The following is a 24,295-nucleotide window of genomic DNA, read 5'->3' as shown; positions in this document are numbered from 1 at the left end:
CTGCCTTGTCGCCCATTGACCTCTATTTAGACAAAGGGAGGGAGAAATTAAACTACCACAAGGGTGGAGATTATTGCCTGGGGGGGTCATGACCCACCCCGCCTGCGCCCCGCCCCCTCAACAACCGCATTCAGCACATGCATTTCAATCAGCCCGGTTCATTCAGGTGAATGAGTGTGTGTGTGTGTGTGTGTGTTTGCATAGATTACATTTAACTTCCTTACTTTTGGGGACATTTCTCAGGTCCCCATATGGATAACCAAAATTTTATTTAAAAAAATAAAAATAAAAAAATGTGAATGCAATCAAAAAAGGAAAAATTTCTCATATCTTGTTTGGTTACATTTGGTTAGGGGTAGGGCTGGGTAGGGGTAAGGTGGTTATTGTTGGGATTGCGATTATGCCCATAAACATTAATGGATAATCCCCACAAAGATATGAGTACGGGTCTCAGCGTGTGTGCGGGCAGAAATGGGCATCTCTGTGTAATTCTATTTATCTTAAGAATTTTGTAATAATTCACAGAAATGAAACTTCAGGCCCATTCTTCATGATGCCGGCGGACTGCTTGCCATGTATTTCCCTGAGTCTGAGTGACACGCTGAGGGGGCTGAGATCAGATGCTCCCTGCGTATCGGCTTGCGTGTTTTCGCCTGCCCTCGGGGCATTAATCCTGCCTTTCTGTAGCAGTCGGCCAGCTGCTATCACAGTGCTTATGGAAATGGACCTCGCTGTTTGCACTTTGAAGTGTGTCCCTGGAACTGCCCCGGCATCGTAGCACAGACAATGGAGTTGGGATTAAAAGGTGCTTTGCACAAAAGTATTAAAGCTAACTGATTGAAAATCATTATAATATCAATTAGTAGTAGCCACAATTGTAATGGTAGTTAAGACTTTTAAGCATAGTTAACCATACAGCAAAATAATCATTTGAAGTTGATACTGATTTATTTATTATTTATTTACTGCATATTTACCTCCTTGAGCTGATGAGATTAAATATGTGCAGCACTATAGGCTCAAAGCTCCCAGATTGGGGATTTGAATCTCACCCGTTATGTGTGTTTGTGGAGTTTGTGTCCCCGTGTGGCGAGGATCACCTTTGTGTCATGTAAAGGCATACATTAAATTAACTGGTTCTTGTAAAACGCCTGTTACTTTCGTGTTGGGTGGGGGCGGGTGAGTTATGTATATATTACCTTATGGGGACCTGTAACTTTTTATCTTGTGGGGGCATTTTTTTGCCCCCCACAAGGAAAACCTCAATTTGATACAAACCTGTGACTTCAATCATCAATCCATTTTCTGAAATCACTCATCCTTTTCAGGGTTGCGGGGGGTCCGGAGCCTATGAGCTCAAGCCAGAGAACAACCCAGGACGGGGCGTCAGTCCCGAGGACACACTCACACACCATTCACGCATACAGGCAGCCTGGCAACTCCAATCAGCCTCAGCATGTTTTTGGACCGTGGGGGGAAACTGAAGCACCCACAGAATACCCTTCAATAATACAGGGAGAACGTACAAACTCCACAGACATGGAACCTTGGCAGAGACTCGAACCCAGGTCACAGAGGTGTGAGGTGAAAGCGCTAACCACTGCACCAACAGTGCCACCCCCATTACATCATTCAAAACTAAAAATGCCAAAATCGTGTATTTTGTTTGGTTATTGATGGTTATGGTTAGGTTGTCTGTCTACACGTACGTGTGTACATGCTTGCTGTGAAATAGATTGGCATCTTGTCTGGGGTACCATAGAATGTGAGAATTAGCAGCTACACATGTAATGAATTTTCTGCTTTGGGCTGTTTTGCTCTCTCTTCCGTCTTTACCATCACCTGGAAGCCTGAGATCAGAGCTTTTAAGAAGATCACGGTCCATTTTTGAAGCCCCTCTTCTGTTCCTCTCTACCATACATGCATATTGAAGTTCTGTGCTGCTTTTGTCAGCATCAGCAAACCAGTGAGCAAAGCCTGGGGTCAGAGCAGGTTCAGCCAGAAGCCGCAGAATAACGGGGGTCGGGGCCGTGCTCAAGGGCTCAGCGCTGTGCCAGTTAACATTAATAAAAAAACAGCATAACCATCAGTGTCCTGAGGAAGGTACACGGTCATGTTTATAAGGGCCCTGCTCTCTAACCTCAAGCTTTTTTCATTTGCACACCTCTGCCTCTGCTAAATAAATCTATTGTATATGAAGTGTATTTATGCATATAAATACAGCAGTACAGATGCCGTGTGCATGCTCTCGCAAGCAGTAAGTCCGATTTAGGACTGGAAGAAAGAGTATTTGAGGTGGACAGGTCATGACCCCAAGGCATGCAATTTTGTTCGAATCATACGCACAAAGAAGCCGGGATCACTGTTGTCCTTTTAATTTGTGAGAGTGGCCTGATAGTTACAGCTAATAAAAATGTTTAAAAGCAACATCTTAACTGTAAAAAAATAATAATTTTGCGACTCTAGACTGTGCTTTATAGTGTGGGTTATGAGTACATAGATAAAGAAAAATATACAAACAAAGCAACCTACTAGTATAATTACCTGCATGGAATCAGTACTGGGACAAACATCAAGCAAACAAACATACATAATGCTAGGTGGGACTAGTAATAGCTATGCATGAAGTCAAATATCAAAGGCCAGCTAAATATGGGTTAATGAATGTGAAATTGTTTAACTGGTTATGTTTTGTTGCAGGAAATTAAATCATTTTCTTTTTTTTGTTTACACAAAACTGGGTTGGGGTGTGGTGTACAGATTATATTTCGTGTGTTTTGTCTTCCATATATTTCTTCACAACCACACTTTATATACTTAGTACGAACGGTGGAGGAGGGTCTTACGTGATGTGCGTTGGCATGTCAGCCCGCCGTATCCTTCCGCTGATTGGCGGCCTGCTGTGTTGTAGGAGGTGCTGAAAGGGTGTGTGCATGGTGATCATCCAGGATGTAGGGAGGGCGGGGATCTCCCTGCCCAGGTCAGGGGTCTCCCTTCGCTTTGAGCCGCCCTCCTCGTCCCTCCTCGTCCCCTCCTGATATCACCATTGCAGGATAACCCCCCATCTACACTATCTGGGCCTCATTTTCTGTGTGCACCCTTTACCCTGTGTGTCTGCTTCCTGGAAAAACAGCAAGCCCTGGGGCTCCAGTAAACACAAAGACTGAAAGCTCCTATTGAAGCGTGTTGTGCCGTGAGACTCGGAGAGACGGCGCCCTGAGTTTATTCTATGTTAAAGGGAGACACAGCATGTGTACCTCTTAGGTTAACCCTTTCAAACCGAAGAGTCATGGTTTGAATTACCATAACTCTTGAACCGTTTGCACAATAGAAAAAAATTCTGAAAGCAGAGAAGCTGCGCTTTTCAGTGATATTACTGTCATTACGGTAGTCCACCGCACAGCTTCACTGCAGCCCTGGGAATCTGAATGTTGGTTGCCGGAGGAGAAAGTGAGTGAGTGAGACGGAGCTCTGCAGAATAGTGATTTTATCAGAAATTTAAGGTGAAAAAATGGGACAAAGGCACATACTCACAGCAGGTTTTATGACACTTTTACAGCTAAAACAACCAAATATGTCCAGGCGACCTGTTTAGAATTATAGGGTTTAAAGGGTTAATCCCTGCATTATGCGCCCTATCATATTCTTATTATAAATACAAGTATTTCATTTAATGTGATCTTCAGTCCTAAAGGGTTTGCAGGCTTTGATAGAACTTATATTACTTCTGTTTTTTTATTTATTAGATTGTTGTTATTGTTTATTCTCCCTTTGATTTTCCACCTGCAGTTCATTTGGTCTTTGCCCTGTCCGTTTGCGGAGGGCTGATTTCTTCTGTTCTGTCAGTCTGTAACTGGGGCCAGTGTGTGGCTTGTATGTCAGTGAAACAGTGCACAATAGCCTAATAAGAATGATTATCGGCTGTGGCTCTAAGCCCACAGCTTAGCGTACAAATACCCTAAGATCATAAACAATATTAATGAAAGAAAACACCAGCTAGATTTAGAAGCATTAGTTTAGTTAAAAAATACCATAATCCGCTTGTTCTCTGGACTTAGCTCAATAACACTGAATTATTCTTCTGAAATAATATAGCTTGGCCTAAATCTGTAAAACCCAAATACAAAACATTTTTGTTTCTGACTGACAACTTGACAAATCTCCATTTGTGTATTCAGAGTCTTTTTGCTATAGTTAATACGTATCATTATTGCAGAAAATGTGCAGTAATGACTGCGGTGGTCGGTACAGAGATTCGGCCATGTTGTAGTCAGTGTGTCACGGCAAGTTTTGGCATCGATGTGTGGTGATGTTGCTCTAGGTGCAGAGGTCCCGGAACAAGCAGCTCAGGGAGATGTTCCCCGACGGGTTTGGGATCCACCACGCTGGGATGCTGCGTCAGGACAGGAATCTGATGGAAAGCATGTTCTCCCGTGGATACGTGAAGGTGCTGGTTTGCACCGCTACGCTGGCCTGGGGCGTCAATCTGCCCGCCCATGCCGTCATCATCAAGGTGCGTGTGTATGTCAGAAGGCAAACACTCCTTCTGCCATCTTGTGTGTGCGATTATAATTCATTCATTCATTTCGCGTGTTCATGTGTATGTGTGGGAGAGTGATTTCCAGTGTTCAGAGGTGATCTTGAATTAAACATAATGGCTTTTATTGTTACTTTTTTCGGAAATGTATATTTAATTGACATGTATCTGTATTTTGTGAACAGGGCACCCAGATTTATGACGCCAAGCGTGGCACTTTGGTGGATTTGGGCATCCTGGACGTGATGCAGATTTTTGGCCGTGCGGGACGGCCCCAATTCGACAAATTTGGCGAAGGCTCCATCATCACCACCCACGACAAACTGAGCCACTACCTCACCCTGTTGACCCAGCAGAACCCCATAGAGAGCCAGTTCTTGGAGAGCCTTGCTGATAACCTCAATGCGGAGGTAATGAGACCATGTTGGCCGGAAATGTGCAGGTCAGACGTACTCCTGCCCAGTCACCTGCTAGATTGTTGTGAATATGTATTGTGGCACTGTCCTTTAAAGACCATTCAAATCTAGACTATTGATTGAATTTTAAGCTTCAGTGTTTCACTTCCCATCTTGACCACATGGTGGCAGTACCTTTGAGGTAGATGTATCAGCTATGTAGCATAGTTGAACAGTAGATGGCAGTAAAAGTCCAAGTTCAAACAGCTGTCCCTCTTGTTCAGCTGACAAGGTAAAACATGAAAAGCATTTTATGGTGTATTTCATTTAAAATATAACGATATTTTATGTGTTATAAGGCACTTTCTAAATGTTGACCATTCTTTATTTTTGATCAGAGATACACATATTGAGATTTACAATTGCTTCCTAATCCTTATGGTTATTTATGTACAGTGAGTTTGTCAGTGTCAGCCATTGTATCAGCATAGGTGCATCTGTCTGTTTACAAAGACAGTGGCAGTGATTTTTATAAAAGTTGGGGTTAGTCATATCCTATACGGCCCTCACATAGACAGTGGGCGTCCCTCTGAAACAACTTCCACGCCGGTGACGTGGTGATGAACAGAATGGGAGGGGAGGAGCGAGCACATGAGAGACGAGGGCAGAATGAAAGGTAGAGATAAGAGTCAGCTGATCAGGATGGTGTACATCTGCTGTTTGCGAGACTACGCACAGGTAGCTAAACGTAAAGTGTAGCGATGTGTTCAGCTGTAGCAACAGGGCCTGCCTCCACTTCCGAAGCAGCAGATATGCTCTCCCTGGCACGACTTTGGTGTAGCTGCAGCGATGGGTAGTTCTCTTTTGGGTCGGGCGGCATCTTGCTTCAGCGCTGGCTTGTGTTTTTGTGGGGGAAAAGCAAGGATGGAGGATTGGATGATCTGTTGGAGATATTGTCTTTAATTCAAGAAATAGATGGAGATTAGATGGACTGGATTCATAAAAATGTTGTTTTATTCTATTTTATTTTTTCTGTGAATTCAGAAATGCATCAATGTTGAATAAGAAACCTTGTAGGAAACAATTGAAAAAGATGCAGTTTTACTTTGCAAACAGAGGGGGCAGTGTTTACAAGTGAAACTGCTTAACTGGTTTTTTTTTTCCCTTCAGTTTTTTTATTTAATTTTTTTATTCTCCAGTGATGCAGGGATTTCATAGGATGTGTTCCTGATATAGATGTAGGGATCCAAAATCTGTGTAAACATGGCAGCTAGAAGATTTTATTTTGTTTGTTTTTTATGCTCGTTTGCCAAAAAAGGACCTTGCTTCACCTTCTAGTCCAGCCTTCAGAAGCCCAAACAAATGATTTGGCAGCATTGATTTTGATGTCACCTCCTCAACCATATCTTATTACAGACACTCTAAGTTGTAGCTACTGTTTGTGAGATTGGTCTACTTTGTTTTTACCCCAAGGCTGTGAACTCATTGAATTATTGATCACTAAATTATTGAATTATTAAGTTATTGAACTCAGAATCAATAGAACAGGTACAACGTCTCTAGATCCTAAAAAAAACATTAAAACATTACCTAGACTCCATGACTTTAATCTTCCCCGTGAGTTCTCCTGAATGATGCTAACAAACCATAGCGAACACTGACACATACAGCAGTCAGTGATACAAAAACGTGATTCTCAAGTCCCTTCAAACCACATAATTAAATCTGCCTCCAGTTATTAACATATTTGATTCTGATGTTTTAGACAAACACATTGGCTTTAAATCTGCTGCTGTAATGTGCAGTTGACCACTGTTTTATAGTACTATAAATCTGCCACAGATTACACATCTTGTCATATTTAACAAACCAGACATTCCCAGAGTATGTTAGTTTCTATATTTGTGTGTTTGTATGTATATGTGTATATATACATACATATATATATACTGTATATGTGTGTGTGTGTATCTATATATATATACACATACATACACACACACACATATATATATATATACATTTAAAATGCATATGCGCATTCTTCTTGAATCTTTTTCAATTATTTTTACTACCAGCCTTAGCAATTGTGCAGCTAACATCTGTGTATAGTTACTCCTACCTCTGCTATGTCAGTGTGACCATTGCCATTATAAGATTACTCATCTTCAGCTGTCAGACAGGACAGTTTTAAATCTCAGACTTGTCTAGGAAAACTGCAGTGATTGTAGGCTCTAGGTCCAAAATGACATACCAGTTTCAGGAAACAAGGGTCAGCAAGAATTTGTCTGGGCTGCGTCCAGAAAAAGCCCATGTAGTGTTGAAGAAGTCACTGGAATTCAGCGGGACTGAAGATGACCTTCTGGGTTACATAAGAAGCTGTTTCATTTGACCTATGTGACCTTCTCTGAAAGTATGTATGGCAAGAATTGACTGGGGCTGGTGGGGGGTGTTTTTTTTTTCCTGTTTGGCTCCTGACATATAATATTATATTGCTGGTTAAATCGCCGCCTTCAAAAAGTTGTACAAAATCCCTTAGAAATGATGCAGACATGGACTGAGTAGCTGTTTCCTTGTAGGTGGCTTTGGGGACAGTCACCAACGTTGAGGAGGCGGTGAAGTGGCTGAGCTACACCTACCTGTATGTGCGCATGAGAGCCAACCCGCTGGCCTACGGCATCAACCACAAGGCTTACCAGGTTCACCATCTCGCCAGCCCACGCAGATTAAAACAAACCACTGTCTTTCCTTTGTGCCTCCTTTAATGTACCTACCTGTCAAACACTTTTGTTGAAAACCACATGTAGTTGTACAGTAACCAAAAGCAGCTCATCACTTACTCATGTGGTACAAGCTGTGGTTTCTCAGCATCCCAGGACCTAGCGATCTGACGTGGGCTCTGGATGTTTTGTGTTTGAAGTAAACAAACAGAGTTAAGGCAATAAATGAGTTTGTATTTTCAGTATTTTTAAATGGTGCGTGGCACGGATATTCTGGTATTTGTAGTGAAATGAATCTTGTCTATATATTGTAATACAGCGGTACCTAGGTTCTCGAACTCACTAGAACTCGAATTTCTTGAAAGTCGAACAAACCAGTTTGACCTAGAACTCGATCTGAATATCAGAAGTGGAACCGTGAACACTGACCTAATATAAATTGTACGCGCCAGGAAATGAGTCATATTACAATGCAATTCTTACTTGAATGCCTTCTTCACAGGCTGGACGATTAACCAAATAAAGCAGCGCAACATTACAGTAACTAACAATAAATAAACCACTAACTTACGTGTACTATTAGAGCATTTATGTTTTATCCTGTTCAATTTGTGTTTAAAAGCTAAAAAAAAAAAACCATTTATGTGTTATTTTGGGGGGCCCGGGAACCAATGAATTGGTTTTCCATTATTTCCTATGGGAAAAATTTGATCAGAACTCGAGCTTTTTAGGATTCGATCCGGAGTCTGGAACGGATTAAGTTCGAGAACCGAGGTACCACTGTATCTGTTTGTCGTCTCGCCGAGCTGGACGTTGCGTGCTTTGTGACTGGGATGGGGCTAACATCTCCTCTGCCTACAGATGGACCCAGGACTGGAGGTGTATCGGCGTGAGCTGGTGGTGGAGTCGGGCCGGAAGCTGGACAAGACCCGCATGGTGCGCTTTGAGGAGCGAACGGGCTACTTCTCCTCCACGGATCTGGGTCGAACTGCCAGCCACTTCTACATCCGATACAACACCATCGAGGTATTACCCTATTGACTGAAGCTGCCTTGGTACAATGACTGATTAATGTGTTCCTTAAATCGCTTTTCTCTTTCTCCTTTCCAGTTTGGTCTCATCATTGTGTGTAATTAGAGCCTTTTTACATTTAATAAAGACACAATCAGGAGAATCAGGCGTTTTGTGAGTTAATTGCAAAGTAAGGGCAGGTCAGACTGGTTGCGTTTATTCCCCGCCTCCCTGATTCTCACGTTGCTCATGTTGCGGTGCCATGATGAAAATCTTGGTAAATTGTCATAATTAGTGTCGTGACAATTACGGTAATTAATTTCTGTCAGTGTTTAGAGTGCGATGTTACACTGATAGTCACAGAGTTGAAGGTTGTCTAATGAATAAACATTGTGAATGAGTTGGTTTGGTGCATGAGGATTGTGATACATGACCGTATTGTGCGGGTGAGATGACCGTTCCTGCGGTGTTCAGGATGTCTATGGAAGTACTAACACAGGCAGAGCTTGTGGCCTCACGGCCAGGCCTGAAAAGTGCCTAACCCCGTCACCTGGATGTGCCGTCAACGCCGTATCCTTTTTTAACTCGAGGTGTCATGGTTTCTGCCGTCTCCTTCATTTGTTGTTTCCTGTCTTGCCTGCTTCCGGTGTTTCTTCTGTGAGAGATCTTCATTTATTGTTATTTCTCCACACCCGTCTTCTGAAGACATTTAATGAGCTATTCAACGCGCAAAAAACTGAGGCGGACATCCTGAGCATCGTTTCCAAAGCAGAGGAGTTTGAGCAGGTCAAGGTGAGCGCCGGAGGCCCTGCTTGCTGTCAGTCATCATCCATGCAGGTCCAGAGGTTCTCCCGCTATCCTGTCCTCTTCTTTTTCGTTCCCATCCTGCGCATCATCACATGAATACATTTTTCCACTGTCCACTCTGGATTTTTCTCTTTCTACTTTCACGCCTAATTTTTCAATCCGCCTTATGTTTATATGTTTATCTCTTTCTCTCTTTCACGCTTCACCTGTTATCTTCACCAGCTACTGCCTGTTTTTTTTTTTTTTTACTTTACAATTTTTTGGAGACATTTAAGAGACGTATTACCTTAACGTCAAGTCACTTTTTTTGTCATTTTACACACAATATGTGTGTGAGACTGTATTGACGGTTCCCAAAACTCAAGTGTTTTTCTTATTAAAAATAGGTGATTGAAGATCAAACGGTTTTGCTGATAGGACACTAGTCACTCTTAATTGAGGCAGATTCTGAATGTGGCTGCTGTGACTAGTGACACTGAGCGCTGAGGTCTGCACTTCTGGCGACATGTCGGCAGGTGCGTGAAGAGGAGCTGGAGGAACTCGAGCAGCTGCTGCACAATTACTGCGAGGTGCCTGCGGCCGGCGGCGTGGAGAACAGCTACGGCAAGATCAACATCCTGCTGCAGACGTACATCGGCCGTGGGGAGGTGGACAGCTTCTCCCTCATCTCCGACCTGTCCTACGTAGCTCAGGTGGGACAGTGTGGGAGTGATTCCCCTCTGAGATAAACCCCTTCTCCCTCATCTCCGTAGCTCTCATAAGATTGTGAGGCTGTAGTTAAAAATCACTAAGCTGTTCATGTCTCATCACCGATCGATCCTGTGTAGCTCAGGTAAGTCAATACATCTGTATCTTGTACATCTCGAAACAATAGCATCATTGCCGTCCTGTCCTGAGTGGACTTTTCCTGATGTTGGGGAGCACAATCTGAGATCAGTAAAGTAAGCTAAAACACACAGTGTATGTCTCTAACCAGAGTTTATAGAAGTGCTTGTTATTCGTCACAGTTTTAAATGGCTCAGCCATGTTCATCATTTTGTTGTGTTGAGTAGTTCTAGCTTTTTTACTTTTCAGTAGCAATTAAGTAATTGTATTCTTGTAATTGGTGGTTTTGGTGTTGGAACCAAATTTAGTAAATGCACCTACGATTGAAACGATGCATATTTTTACGAGAGACGCAAATTCTTTATGTACCGATATTTTCCCCCGTATCTCTTCCCATTCTCTGCTGAACCCATTTATCTTTGATTTTCTGTGGTAACTGATTCCATGTGTCTAAATATTTGAAATAGTTTCACCAAATTCCCTCTTTGCTCCTAATTCGCTAGATTTCAAAAGTGTTCTGGGGATTTTTGAACCAGTTGCCATTGTGCAGAATAAAGGATCTGATTCCAAATCCAGACTCGTTGGCTCTCTGCTGGCACTTAGCTGCTTCTCTCGCCACTACTGCTGGCTCTCAGCCCTACATCACTCTCAATGGATGTAGCAGCCGGCTTACACTGGGCTCCTGTTACGCTCCCCAAGAGCTACACTGTGTTTTAGTAGCATAGCAGAGCTCAAAGAAATAAAGGAATACAGACTTTTAAACATTACTTTGAAAAGGAAAAGTGATTTGCAAGGTTTTTTGTTGTTGTTCTCATCATTATTGTAATCAACATCTTATTTTTATTTATTGATCTGTCCATTGAATTTCACGTATCGTTAAAAGCGCTCTGTGCAGAATAGTTCGGTAGCTACTGGCACAGTGTTGAGCTGCAGAGTGTTACTTCCTGTCAAAGGCCTCCTTGGTTGATGCTGGGTGCAGGTCAGCTGTGATATGCTAGGGTGAGATGGCTCTCCGTAAGGAGCAAAGCGGACCATTGAAAGGAGCAACTCCATCTCAGTAAATCATGCCAGCTGTGCCTTAACAGTCACTGAAGGTGGAGCGACTGGCTGATGACGTGACTCCTCTTCCCCGCTCTCTCTCCCCTCCCTCCTGGCAGAACGCCGCCCGTATCGTGCGGGCCCTGTTCGAGATCGCCCTGCGTAAGCGCTGGCCCACCATGACCTACCGCTTACTCACACTGTGCAAGGTGATCGACAAGCGCCTCTGGGGCTGGGGCCACCCGCTGCGGCAGTTCCCCATCCTGCCCGAGACTGTGCTTTCCAGGCTGGAGGAGAGGAGGCTGACCGTCGACAAGCTGAAGGACATGAGGAAGGACGAGATCGGTGCGTCTCTGCAGGAGGCAGTGGCCACATGTGGTGTCATATTTGGGCCAGCAGGTGGTGTAGTGCTTAAGGATCTAGGCTCAGAAGCAGAAGGTTCCTGGACCTCAGAGTGGCCCAGCTGTAGCTTTGATCAAGAACCTTATTATTCCCTGTATTATTCCTTTAAAAATACAGCTGTGTGATTGGACGCAATTTTTATTTTTTCCAGCTAAACCACTAAATTTAAAGGGGGATCGAGATTCTTGCGACTGCACGGGGATCCTCTGAATCTATTGTTTCTCTTGAAGGGGAATGAGGCAGTTATCCCTCTGTGTTTCTATGGCGATCCTCTGAAGCCATGTTCTCTCTGAGGGAGCAGCAGACAGTGATGCGTTTGTGTTTCTATGGTGATTTCTTGAAAATCTGCCCTTACACCAAAGAGTGTCTAGTGCACTGTTAGGTTTCTAACATAATCCCTTTATCATCCGTTTTCTCTGAAAAGCCCGGAGACCAATGCTGTCTTTTGCAGCTTCTCATTTAAACCATTTGCAGTATTATTTAGGGTAGTGTTTTCTGGTAGATTATTATTCTGCAAAGAAGTAAAGCACTGAGTGCTGAGTATCAGTTGAGCATGAATATTATTTTTAATCTTTGCAGAGTATATATAGGGTCTATGCTTTTGTTCAAGATTCAAGCACTTTGTACAACCCCAAGGTGCATTAATAAATACAAAATAAGCTATAAATAAGTAAACACACAAATAAAATAATCATGCAAAATATGTCAACGTTTTCACAAAAATGCCATATACTGTACAGTGTTGAATCTTGTTATAATAGTCTTTTTAGAGAGAGTTACCATGTTTTGTATAAATACACAGTGTAACGCTGCACTGTTTGAAGGCTGCGTTCTCGTAATGCCATTTATGGTTATATTTCTTGCCGCAGGCCACATGTTGCATCACGTGAACATTGGGCTTAAGGTCAAACAGTGTGTCCACCAGATCCCCTTCATCCTGATGGAGGCCAGCATTCAGCCAATCACACGGACTGTCCTGCGAGTCCGACTCACTGTCACCCCCGACTTCAGGTGGAGTGACCAGGTATTATCACATATGTATCCTTATACAGCGACACAGCTTTATGACGGTGATTATTTTAGCATTTGCAGTGTTGTTATTTATCTTTACTATGGACTATGAACTAGTTTTGTATATATTTTCTTTGAACCTTTTTTCTTTTCTTTTAGCCAAAACATACAAGGTCCTTACTTGCTTTTGAGTTTTTATGCGACTTGTTTCACCTCATTTAACAGAGTGTGTTGTTTTTCTGACACTTCTGTGAGATTAGAGCTTTGTTTCCAGGCTAGAGTGCAGAGACACTTCTGAAAGATAAGGGATTTGTTTTAGAGGGTGACGGTGGAGACACTTCTGTGAGATTAGGCTTTCAGAAGGAGCATTCTAGCCAGGACAGATGTTCAGCGGAGATGCCGATCTGTCTTTGTCCTTTTTGGTCACATACACACAGCCACACATTCTTATCTGCCCTTTCGGGGATCACTTATCTCTACATTGTGGAGAGTGAAACTTCTGTGTATTTGTATTGGTTTTTGGGTGGGATTACGTGATATGTGTGTTTGCTGTAACACACATAACTATGTGAAGGAAAACGTGTGAATTTGTCTGTATGACAGAAACATAGAGGACAGCACCTCTATTCAGAAGTGAGGTTTGTGGGACACTGGAACAGGTTGAGATCAGAAGAGGTGGCATTTGGCCAAAGTCTGGGGGGGGGGGGGGTTTGACAGTGGTGCTGTTCCAGTTGGCCGCCACTTGCCACGTTTGCTTAAGCCAGGCCCCCGAGTGGCCATTTGCATGTACAAGTACCAGGCGTAGGGTCAAGCCTGGGCAGTGGCAACTGCCGTCTGGAAAAGCTGTGGTGTCCTGAAGGCCGCAGTGGGGGTAGCTGTGTGAAATGATGCATGGACACCCCCCCCCCCCCCAATAGCGTTTTTCATTAGCCCCCAGCCACCGTGCTAGAGCACATCTGTCCATAAGCAGAGCAGCAGCTTTCAGACTGAGAAATATGGGGTGGGAACGTAATATCGGCATTTCTGCAGTACCGCCAGGGACCTCACGTTAGAGCGAAACCCCACGTTATGCAAAATCGACGCAGCTTATGGAAAAAATAGCCTTCGGACCATTATGTTCATTGAAAACATTTTATACGATCAAACTTTCTTTGATATTCACCATCTAAAATTTCACCACTGTGCAATCTCCTTGGCACAGTTTGTATCATTTCCTTGTTCACTCATACGCCAATGAAGTGGACTGTGAAAATGATTAGTGGTGTCTCTCTGTCTCCGATGGTACAATACTCACTTAGATACATGATCTACAAAACAGTACAGAAAAGATATACTTAAACATTCATGAGGATTCAATACAGCTCTGATGCGATATTATGTAAATCAATTTATCATTGATCATTTGAAGTAAAAATACATGAAATGCAGCTATATAGTTTTCACATGGACCAGATTTCCAGTTTGAATCAATTTTCCAATAGGTCTCTAAAAATGAGTATGAGCTAACTGAGTATGAGTATGAATGAGTATGAGCTAACTGAGTATATGAGTATGAATGAGTTTGAGCTAACTGAGAATGAATATGAACTAACTGAGTGTACATAGACCAACACATTCAGGCATGTTATGCTGCTGCATCGAACATAAACATATCAGGGATGAAATTGCATATAAGCCAACAGAGATTTGCGCTATACAAACAACTTTCCCCTGTTTGCCAATCATGTATGAGCCAATCCATGTCTTGGAAACATTCAGAATATCAGAACTGCCTGTAATAGCAGCAGGATTTTAACCAGTATGCCTCTCCTTGTTTAAAGGTGTGTGTCGACTACTCTTTTAAATTCGCGAACATTGAAACATTATTAACGTTCAGGCAAAACACAGATAACATTTCGGAATTGGAGCCTGTCGACCCTTAACAGTCAGGGAAATGCCAGGGATTACAGAGTTCTGGTGAAGAGATTACCACCGATATGTTAATGGCTTTCTGCCTTCTTAAATAGGAGACCTATTGTTCGTGAGCTGCGAGTACATGCTGAATGCGAAGATAGATGTTTGTGTCCTATTAGTAATGCATGCTTATAGCATGGGGCAGTGGAAATGGACCAGGGAGAGCTTAGACACGATCCGCTCCATATGGGCGTAACTCCTGGTGAGATTCTCTCTACATGTATGTATGCTTCGGATCTCACTGTGAAGCACTGCATCAGCGGATCTAATCTTCTGATTTTTAAGTTGGTTAATTAAGTTTTTAATGTTTTGGAAATTGCCTTAATTTTTTAATTAAGATTTTTTTTTTTTCCTGACAGAGAAAGGCAATTACGCTATTAATATGCCTTCATTGTTCCACATGCTCGCTCTGTCCTGCCTCGGCGTGATCCCCCCCCCCCCTCTCCGAATCCCCATCACCAATTCTAGTGATTATGCTCTGGCTGTAGACGGTCAGCTTGAAGGAATGGCGGAGTAGTCATCATAAGTCCTGCGGGTTCTTCCTGTTCTGTTTCAGAATTCGGCTCTCAGTTGACAGGTGATCTCATTCTTTCCTTTCATCTTTTACCCTTCTGTCAGGTCCACGGTTCTGTGGGGGAACCCTGGTGGCTCTGGGTTGAGGATCCAGTCAATGATCACATATATCACTCCGAGTACTTCCTGCTTCAGAAGAAACAGGTCTGTGACCTCTGATGTTGACGGCCATAGCTCGCCTCCTGCCTGACAGATCCAGCCCATCTTCTGCTCTCTGGTGCCTGCAGGTGGTGGCGTCTGAACCGCAGAACCTGGTATTCACTATCCCGATATTCGAGCCCCTGCCGTCGCAGTACTACATCCGCGCCGTGTCCGACCGCTGGCTGGGCGCCGAGGCCGTCTGCATCATCAACTTCCAGCATCTCATCCTGCCCGAGCGCCACCCGCCACACACTGGTGCGGCACAGCCCTCACGCACCCCATGCATGCATCTGCGACATGTCTGAGCCTGTGGCATCCCATACATCACGCGCCCCGCATGTAAATGACGTAGACAAGTACAACACACCTGTGAAGTTCCTCGCATTCATCTATAACACATTGTTAACGGAATTCCCACGTATTTGAGCCGTTTGTCATTTAAACCTCCCACAGCATTCAAATGTATGACACTTACAAGTTGTTAATCGGTACACTTGTATTGCATTTACCTACATAAACCCTTCCGGCCCTCCGGGCAAATTTAAACTTTATCGTAGGTCACCTGTTTCAGCAAACACGGTGACATGCAAGCAAAACACAAAATTCCACGCACCGGTGGAAGGCTAGGGGCATAAATTCACCACACATTAACTCCAGCGCCTCGATTTGCATGGGAACGGCAGGTGAGATGACCTGACTCGTTATACAGCATCCAAAGTGTTAATTAGCTCCTAGAATTCATTAGCTTGATCGTAACCATTAAACGGATGCTCTTGAGGTTAAACAGAGCGTTTCTCTGTTTTCTCACAGTTCTGTTTACTTGGATGCCTTTGGTCCATAACTTTTTCCTGGTATTGGGAAAGTAGTACTGTTCCAAACTCTTTACAAGCCTCAATGTATCATAATCATTCAAGCAGGCTCTGTCAGGTCACCCATGCTGGGGAATTGCTTTGAAGCTGCTTTGGTATTGTTCTGACGCCCCTCTAATGGTCACACATTGCAGAGCTGCTGGACCTGCAGCCGCTCCCGGTCAGTGCCCTGGGGAACCGGGAATATGAGAGCCTGTACAAGTTCACGCACTTCAACCCCATTCAGACCCAGATTTTCCACACACTCTACCACACCGACACCAATGTCCTCCTGGGAGCTCCGACCGGCTCGGGCAAGACCATCGCAGCAGAGATGGCTATTTTCCGCGTGTTCAACAAGTACCCATCCTCAAAGGTGGGTCTTCAGGCATCATAAAAGGCTCTCCAAGCTGTTTTCCAATAGTAGTGACTTTACAAAGGTCTTGTTTATAAAACTACTTTTTCAGTAAAAAGGAATTAAGGACCGATGTTTCCTGCTGGTCCCTGGCAGTCTGCATTAATGCTACATCAGTTATCCCATGATATGCTATCCCTGTTTGCTCATCAGCGGTTCTCCTCTGAAACGCAGGTGGTCTACATTGCTCCGCTGAAGGCTCTGGTCCGAGAAAGAATTACGGACTGGAAGTTGCGCATAGAAGAGAAGCTCGGAAAGAAGTATGTCCAGGACTACTGCTGATGATTTTAGTTTATGTGTTATGCTATTATTAGCATTGCAGGGCGTTCCACAAAGCAGGATTTCTCAACTGGGTTAACTTAAGCTAGAAGTCATGATTCTCCAATAAGAATGCTTACTACCTAAACTCTTATTGGACAATTATACCTTCTAGCTTAAGTTAACCTGGCTAACTGAGAAATCCTGCCTTGTGGAACACTCCACTGGTGCTAGTAATGATTGTTGATATTGTTGTTTTCTTGCTTGCATGTATAACTAAAAACGTCATATTTGTATTCGATAGTGTGTTTGTATGTATTGAACACTGTCCTTGGTTGTTTCAGTCTATGTGATACACACACACACACACACATTTGTACAGTAGACTGTGTGCATTGTAGGCCGTGCCTTCGTGTCTAGCTGTTAACTCGGCAATAACCCTCTCAGGGTGGTGGAGCTCACGGGCGATGTGACACCTGACATGCGGGCCATCGCCCGTGCCGACCTGATCGTGACCACCCCCGAGAAATGGGATGGGGTGAGCCGCAGCTGGCAGAACCGAAGCTACGTGCAGAAGGTGGTCCTCCTCATCATCGACGAGATACACCTGTTGGGTACGAGACGGCGTGTTCTTTGGCGTCCCCGAGCTTCCGACTCGCTGCCCCTCACCCCGCCACTGACGCGGTGGAACCAGCACCGGGCCGCATGCCCACACTCCTTCCGAGTTGTTTGTTCGTGCCTCAGCTCAAGCACATTTTACACTGCTGGGCTTATTGCCTTTCCAGTGGCTGGAACTGCGCCAAGGTTTAATTGGCAGAGGGCAGAATTCCAGAATGTCCTCACCTCTCCTCTGGGTTTCCATTGCTGCTTGACAATAGTGTTGCTATTTTCTCTGTATGATGATGAGGAGGGTGATGTGTGTTGACTGTCATTATTGTGTGATCTTACAGTGTGAGATTCTGTGCTGGTTTCTTAAGGGTTCAGAAGCTGATCTATGCTTTGCCTGCAGGGGAGGACCGTGGCCCAGTTCTGGAGGTCATCGTATCTAGGACCAACTTCATCTCATCTCACACCTCCAGAAGCATGCGAGTGGTGGGTCTGTCCACTGCCCTGGCCAATGCCCGTGACCTAGCCGACTGGCTCGGTATCATGCAGGTAAGGCCCCGGGTAAATCCTGAGTAAATCCTGAACCCTTTGAGTAAACTCTGAATATACCTTACGATGTCTATGCTGTTTCTTGTACTTTTGTAAGTGGTTGTGTCTTTTGAGTGGAAATGTAGTTATGAAAAAGGAATGGAATTAATCTTTTTTTTTTTGCCTTTTGATAAATGAGCTTCGTTTATTAAGCGCCAACAAAAATGAGAGTACATTTGTATGAACACATATATTTTTTCTTTTAATGTTTTGCCTTTAAAGTTGGTCTACCTAATTTAAGGAATCAAGTAGGAAAGCATTCGAGATGTTTTTATAATGTTTTTTTATATATATATAAGTTTTAGCTATGGCATTCGCGTACTTGCTTAAGTTCTCTCAAATACTCTTGGAGTTTTGTGAAAATATTTTTGACGTTGTGCCGAACGGAAGGTACACCTGCGTTTCCGGTTGTACACCTGCGTTTCTGGGTGTACACCTGCGTTTCCGGGTGTGCACCTGCGTTTCCGGTTGTACACCTGCATTTCCGGGTGTACACCTGCGTTTCCGGTTGTACACCTGCATTTCCGGGTGTACACCTGCGTTTCCGGTTGTACACCTGCGTTGCCGGTTGTAGCTGAATGCTGAGCCAGCGCATCGGTTTCCACTCGTGTTTAATGCCGGCTGTAGAACCACTGCAGCAGCGTTGGGACGAGTGTAAACAAACAGCTCGGCCGCTCCCCTCAGGGGGGGGCAGCGCTCGGGGAGGCTGACAGTCGTCCTTCATAAATCTGACCAGGGCTGTTTGGACTGGAGGGTGCCTCGGCGTCTCAGCCCGTTACAGAGCCCATTAGATATGTGTGCTCACGCTCGCCTCGGCTGCCCACCCGCCCTTTTGAGGAAGCGGGGAGAGGGGCGAGGGGCATTAAAGGCCAGTAATTACCCCCAGATGGGGCCCACACCAGCCCTCCTATGTCTCAGCATCTATCCATTTCAGAAAAGCGAGCGATAGCAAGGCTTAAACAGACCCGGCCTGCTATAACGCAACCTTGGACTCACCAGTGCATACAAGTATCGCATGTTACCACACTCCTCTAGTCAGCCCCTGCGAGATCAATCCCATAATAATCGATGTAATAATAATAGATATACCGTGTTGTTTTTCTGGTGAGTTTAATAAAACGTGTTACTAGGTTTAGTCAATCGATTGGCAATTAATGCTTTGATCCTAAATTATCTGTATTGCTCATTAACCTTTAATTTGCTGGGTTTTAAAAGTTTGATGGCCTGTGCCACTTTGTCTCAGATCTTGGTTTGTCTGCTGTCCCACAGTGAAGGTGGGGGGGGGGGGGGTTGTATGTTAGTGATGCTCGAGCTTCTCTCCAGTACCTTGCCACCTTATTTACAGCTAGTTCTCCAGTCTCTTCTGTGTCTCTCCCTGGCTCCGCCTACCTTTCCCAGAATCCCTCCATATTTGCACTGACCCCTTTGCGTCCTTTCCCTCCCATTCTCCCTCAGGTAGGGCTCTTTAACTTCCGGCCCTCGGTGCGCCCAGTTCCGTTAGAGGTCCACATCCACGGCTTCCCTGGCCAGCACTACTGCCCCCGCATGGCCAGCATGAACAAGCCAGTCTTCCAAGGTACCCCTCCCACCTCCAGACACATCTATAGCCACATTCGCTTCATTCTTGTACATCACATCTGTTGAATGACACCAATCATATTGTATATACAGACGCTCCCTGGGTTACGATGGTCCGTGTTACGATATTTTGACTTTACGATGGGTAAAGTACATTATTCAATAAATCACATGAAATCCTATTATAAAATAGGATTTGTGTCAATGATTTTGTCCAATCCTGGGCTAATGAATGTCTTCTAAGCGTGTTTTTAAGCTAAGCTAGGCTAGGCTATGATGTTTGGTAGGCTAGGTGTACTGTATTAGAATGCATTTTTGCCTTACGATATTTTTGCCTTTCAATAGGTTTGTCAGAATGTAACGCCATCGTAACCCGGGGAGTGTCTGTATTACTGTTCAAGTAGTGATGGCTATGATGTCATTTTGATGTTTTTGGTTGTATGATGGATTTGGGTTTGGTTATGGGTTAAAATGTCCCTGTGCTGTTAGAACGTCAGTGTGTCCCAGAATCTGCCATTATCACGGCATCCTGACTGGGCAGGACGGATTATACGCTCGCAGTGATATAAAGCGCAGTTGGCGTGTGTGTTTGGGGACCCGCCATGTCGCCACCGGACAGGCCAAGACAGATAGTCAAACTCGCTCTGTTATTAGCAGTTAATCCTGATGCTTCTCATTGATTCAGCCATCATGGGGAACAATTCTGGTCTTGGCACATCCCTCTGAAGCTGCCAAGGCCACATAAATCCTGCCACACAGGCTGCACGCACTGCGCTCCGAGCAGCCGGCGGACGCGGGTTTTCATACACCTTAGCTGAAATGCACATTGTATGACACACAAAGGGCGCAAAGCACAAGAGGGGCTTGAGCAAACACCCCTGATTGGGTCCCAAACACACGGCCATCCGGGACTCCTTTGAAACACACACAGCCCCAAGCAGTCACAACACCCCCACACCCACCGCAAACAACTCCATCGCTGTGCACACTAAGTAACTGAGCCGTAAATCTGCCACACGTAAAGGCATTTAGTTAGACAGATGATACTACTATCTGAAACCTTTATACAGCTGGGTAGTTTACTACAGCGAGGTCCTTCTTAACATATCTGCCAGCAGCTGTGTCTGTAGTAACCATGCCGTCTGTCGGTTGGCTCTATCAGTATCATGCCTCAGAAGGCCGATGCATTCTGGGCGTAGTATTGTCCTGAAAGCGCAGTACAGGTGACTTCGGCTGTCTCTCCCCACCAGCGATTCGCAGTCACTCTCCCGCCAAGCCCGTGCTGATCTTCGTGTCGTCACGGCGACAGACGCGTCTCACGGCGCTGGACCTGATCGCTTTCCTTGCCACCGAGGACGACCCCAAACAGTGGCTTCATCAGGACGAGGGGGAGGTGAGAGGAGAGTTTTGTGGGCCCATGTTCCCGTGTGCTGTAGAAACCCTCAGCCCATCCTCCGCGATGTCATTTTCCTGACGGCTCGGAAAGGGCGGCGCGGGGGTCAGCACGGACCCTCGTGTTTCACCGCGGTGTCTCCACAGAGGCCCGCCTCGTCCTCCTCATCACAGCCAGTCAAAGCCACTGCTGCCTTCCTCCATCATTTCTAGCCTTTGCTGTAATTGCAGGAGAAGCTCAGCCAGCATCACCAGGATCAGCGTGCTTCCTCTTACATATTTCTGCATCCCTTTTGATTACTTCAAGATGGCCACAGATACGGTCTACAATTTGAAGCCATAATTTTATAGCCCTCAATTATGGGTGTTCTGAAACGTTACACAATACAAAATGAGCCTTCCTTAGAATTTTCTCCCAAGAAAGCAAGAATTGTCCTCAATCTGAGTAACCTTCAAATCCCTCAACTTAAGTGTTTACATTCCCCAGTAGGGGGTTGGGGGTCATTTCAGCATGAGTCCCAGCTCCTGGGCCGTTCTGGCTCAATGAATCTGAATCTTTGGGTTGTAGTACTCTCATGGTGCAGTACTTTCAACTATGACACAAATATCACTTTTCTTTGTGTGTGCTTGTGTGTGTGTGTGTGTGTGTCTGTCTGTATTTATCATCGTCTGTCATATCTCTTGATTGGCCATAAATTGTCCAGTGATTATGTCCCATTGCACAGTATTTTATCAATATACCCTGGGTACATGTATAGTATGAAGACTACAGTGACAATGTGGCATGTTAACTTGATTTGTGTTGCACTCCACATTCCGTCTGTGCCGTAGGATTCTGTTTGTTCTGTAGGCATTGCGGTTGCCAGTGATCTCACTGTTCCCCTACCAGCCTTCACTGTGCAGAGATTAATGGAATCGTCTGATAGTGAACAGCTGCCCTGAGATGCCCAGCCACATAGTCTCCCAGGATGCATGTTTATTTACCCCCCCCCCCTCCCTTTCTCAGGTCACATGCAGATCACATTGCAAAATTTTTAATCCCCCCCATTCTTTTCCCTATTCCAAAAATGTCTTTTCTGGGATTTTGCAAGGGAAAGGTGTCCTTTGGTTATTTCCAGAATGGTATTTTCTGTAACGTATCTCAGAGCGCCTGGGTTTTCGCTGAGTTTTATTAGCCTTAACAGATCTTTCTTTTCATGAACAGTCTAACTTTCCTTCGCATTGCCGGCTTGGTGTGATCTGTGTACAAGCCCATAAACCATGCATTGTAATTTTCTTTTTTTATAAGGCCAGTTTTTAAGCCACACATTTATGAAAATGGTGCAAATTCATTAACCATTAAAAATAACCGTACAGACATATTATTGCTGGACTATTTTTATAGTTGTAGTTTGTTCTTTACATTCGGCTGGATTTAATAATTTTACTTCACATTTTAAGCAAACCAGCATATAAAATAAGGTGCCATATATCATTAAGATAAAAAATACTGTGTGATACAATATTTCTATACAGGCTTGCCATAAATTGTCCACTGCAATATATTTACATTTTGAATTACAGGACTATTTGCATGTTTGTCAGTCAAGTGTGTGGCAGTTGTAGCTGTAGCTGGTGTGATTAGCTGTATTTATAGATCTGTAGGTGACGAGTAATTAATTTTGTTTGTGTGACTGGCTGTATTTATAGAGAGTTTATAAAGCTGTAACAAGTGTAGCTGGCTCTGGCTACAGGGCTGTAGCAGGTGTAGCTGGCTGTGGTTACAGGGCTGTCACAGGTATAGCTGGCTGTAGTTGCAGTGCTGTAACAGGTGTAGCTGGCTGTGGTTGCAGTGCTGTAACAGGTGTAGCTGGCTGTGGTTGCAGTGCTGTAACAGGTGTAGCTGGCTGTGGTTGCAGTGCTGTAACAGGTGTAGCTGGCTGTGGTTACAGGGCTGTCACAGGTGTAGCTGGCTGTGGTTGCAGGGCTGTAACAGGTGTAGCTGGCTGTGGTTGCAGGGCTGTAACAGGTGTAGCTGGCTGTAGTTGCAGTGCTGTAACAGGTGTAGCTGGCTGTGGTTACAGGGCTGTCACAGGTGTAGCTGGCTGTGGTTGCAGGGCTGTCACAGGTATAGCTGGCTGTAGTTGCAGTGCTGTAACAGGTGTAGCTGTCTGTGGTTACAGGGCTGTCACAGGTGTAGCTGGCTGTGGTTGCAGGGCTGTCACAGGTGTAGCTGGCTGTGGTTGCAGGGCTGTCACAGGTGTAGCTGGCTGTAGTTGCAGGGCTGTAACAGGTGTAGCTGTCTGTGGTTACAGGGCTGTAACAGGTGTAGCTGTCTGTGGTTGCAGGGCTGTAACAGGTGTAGCTGTCTGTGGTTACAGGGCTGTAACAGGTGTAGCTGTCTGTGGTTGCAGTGCTGTCACAGGTGTAGCTGGCTGTGGTTGCAGGGCTGTCACAGGTATAGCTGGCTGTAGTTGCAGTGCTGTAACAGGTGTAGCTGGCTGTGGTTGCAGGGCTGTCACAGGTGTAGCTGGCTGTGGTTGCAGGGCTGTAACAGGTGTAGCTGTCTGTGGTTACAGGGCTGTCACAGGTGTAGCTGGCTGTGGTTGCAGGGCTGTCACAGGTATAGCTGGCTGTAGTTGCAGTGCTGTAACAGGTGTAGCTGGCTGTGGTTGCAGGGCTGTAACAGGTGTAGCTGGCTGTGGTTGCAGGGCTGTAACAGGTGTAGCTGTCTGTGGTTACAGGGCTGTCACAGGTGTAGCTGGCTGTGGTTGCAGGGCTGTCACAGGTATAGCTGGCTGTAGTTGCAGTGCTGTAACAGGTGTAGCTGGCTGTGGTTGCAGGGCTGTCACAGGTGTAGCTGACTGTGGTTGCAGTGCTGTAACAGGTGTAGCTGGCTGTGGTTACAGGGCTGTCACAGGTGTAGCTGGCTGTGGTTGCAGTGCTGTAACAGGTGTAGCTGGCTGTGGTTGCAGGGCTGTAGCAGGTGTAGCTGGCTGTGGTTACAGGGCTGTCACAGGTGTAGCTGGCTGTGGTTGCAGTGCTGTAACAGGTGTAGCTGGCTGTGGTTGCAGTGCTGTAACAGGTGTAGCTGGCTGTAGTTGCAGTGCTGCAACAGGTGTAGCTGGCTGTAGTTGCAGGGCTGTAACAGGTGTAGCTGGCTGTGGTTGTAGAGCTTGTAGCAGGTGTGGCTGGTTTGTGGTTGCAGGGCTATAGCA

General features: G+C 45.0%; 1 protein-coding gene across 2 annotated transcripts in view; it reads left to right on the top strand.

The window, feature by feature from the left end:
- Nucleotides 1–24,295, top strand: part of ascc3 (activating signal cointegrator 1 complex subunit 3) — a 176,543-nt gene that overhangs the window by 129,337 nt on the left and 22,911 nt on the right. For both annotated transcript variants that reach the window (XM_023806250.2, XM_023806251.2), the window contains 16 exons: nucleotides 4,322–4,513; nucleotides 4,723–4,947; nucleotides 7,512–7,631; nucleotides 8,514–8,678; nucleotides 9,369–9,455; nucleotides 9,986–10,162; nucleotides 11,453–11,678; nucleotides 12,605–12,759; nucleotides 15,318–15,416; nucleotides 15,500–15,668; nucleotides 16,417–16,637; nucleotides 16,851–16,936; nucleotides 17,382–17,548; nucleotides 17,944–18,089; nucleotides 19,584–19,704; nucleotides 20,957–21,099. In XM_023806250.2, the coding sequence (XP_023662018.2) occupies nucleotides 4,322–4,513; nucleotides 4,723–4,947; nucleotides 7,512–7,631; nucleotides 8,514–8,678; nucleotides 9,369–9,455; nucleotides 9,986–10,162; nucleotides 11,453–11,678; nucleotides 12,605–12,759; nucleotides 15,318–15,416; nucleotides 15,500–15,668; nucleotides 16,417–16,637; nucleotides 16,851–16,936; nucleotides 17,382–17,548; nucleotides 17,944–18,089; nucleotides 19,584–19,704; nucleotides 20,957–21,099 (2,499 nt within the window). The remainder of the gene's footprint in view (nucleotides 1–4,321; nucleotides 4,514–4,722; nucleotides 4,948–7,511; nucleotides 7,632–8,513; nucleotides 8,679–9,368; nucleotides 9,456–9,985; nucleotides 10,163–11,452; nucleotides 11,679–12,604; nucleotides 12,760–15,317; nucleotides 15,417–15,499; nucleotides 15,669–16,416; nucleotides 16,638–16,850; nucleotides 16,937–17,381; nucleotides 17,549–17,943; nucleotides 18,090–19,583; nucleotides 19,705–20,956; nucleotides 21,100–24,295) is intronic.

The sequence above is a fragment of the Paramormyrops kingsleyae genome, chromosome 9 (genome assembly GCF_048594095.1).
Source record: "Paramormyrops kingsleyae isolate MSU_618 chromosome 9, PKINGS_0.4, whole genome shotgun sequence".
Lineage (NCBI taxonomy): Eukaryota > Metazoa > Chordata > Actinopteri > Osteoglossiformes > Mormyridae > Paramormyrops > Paramormyrops kingsleyae.
The sequence above is the reverse complement of the archived record's forward strand: the minus strand, read 5'-3'. Positions and strand labels throughout refer to the sequence as shown.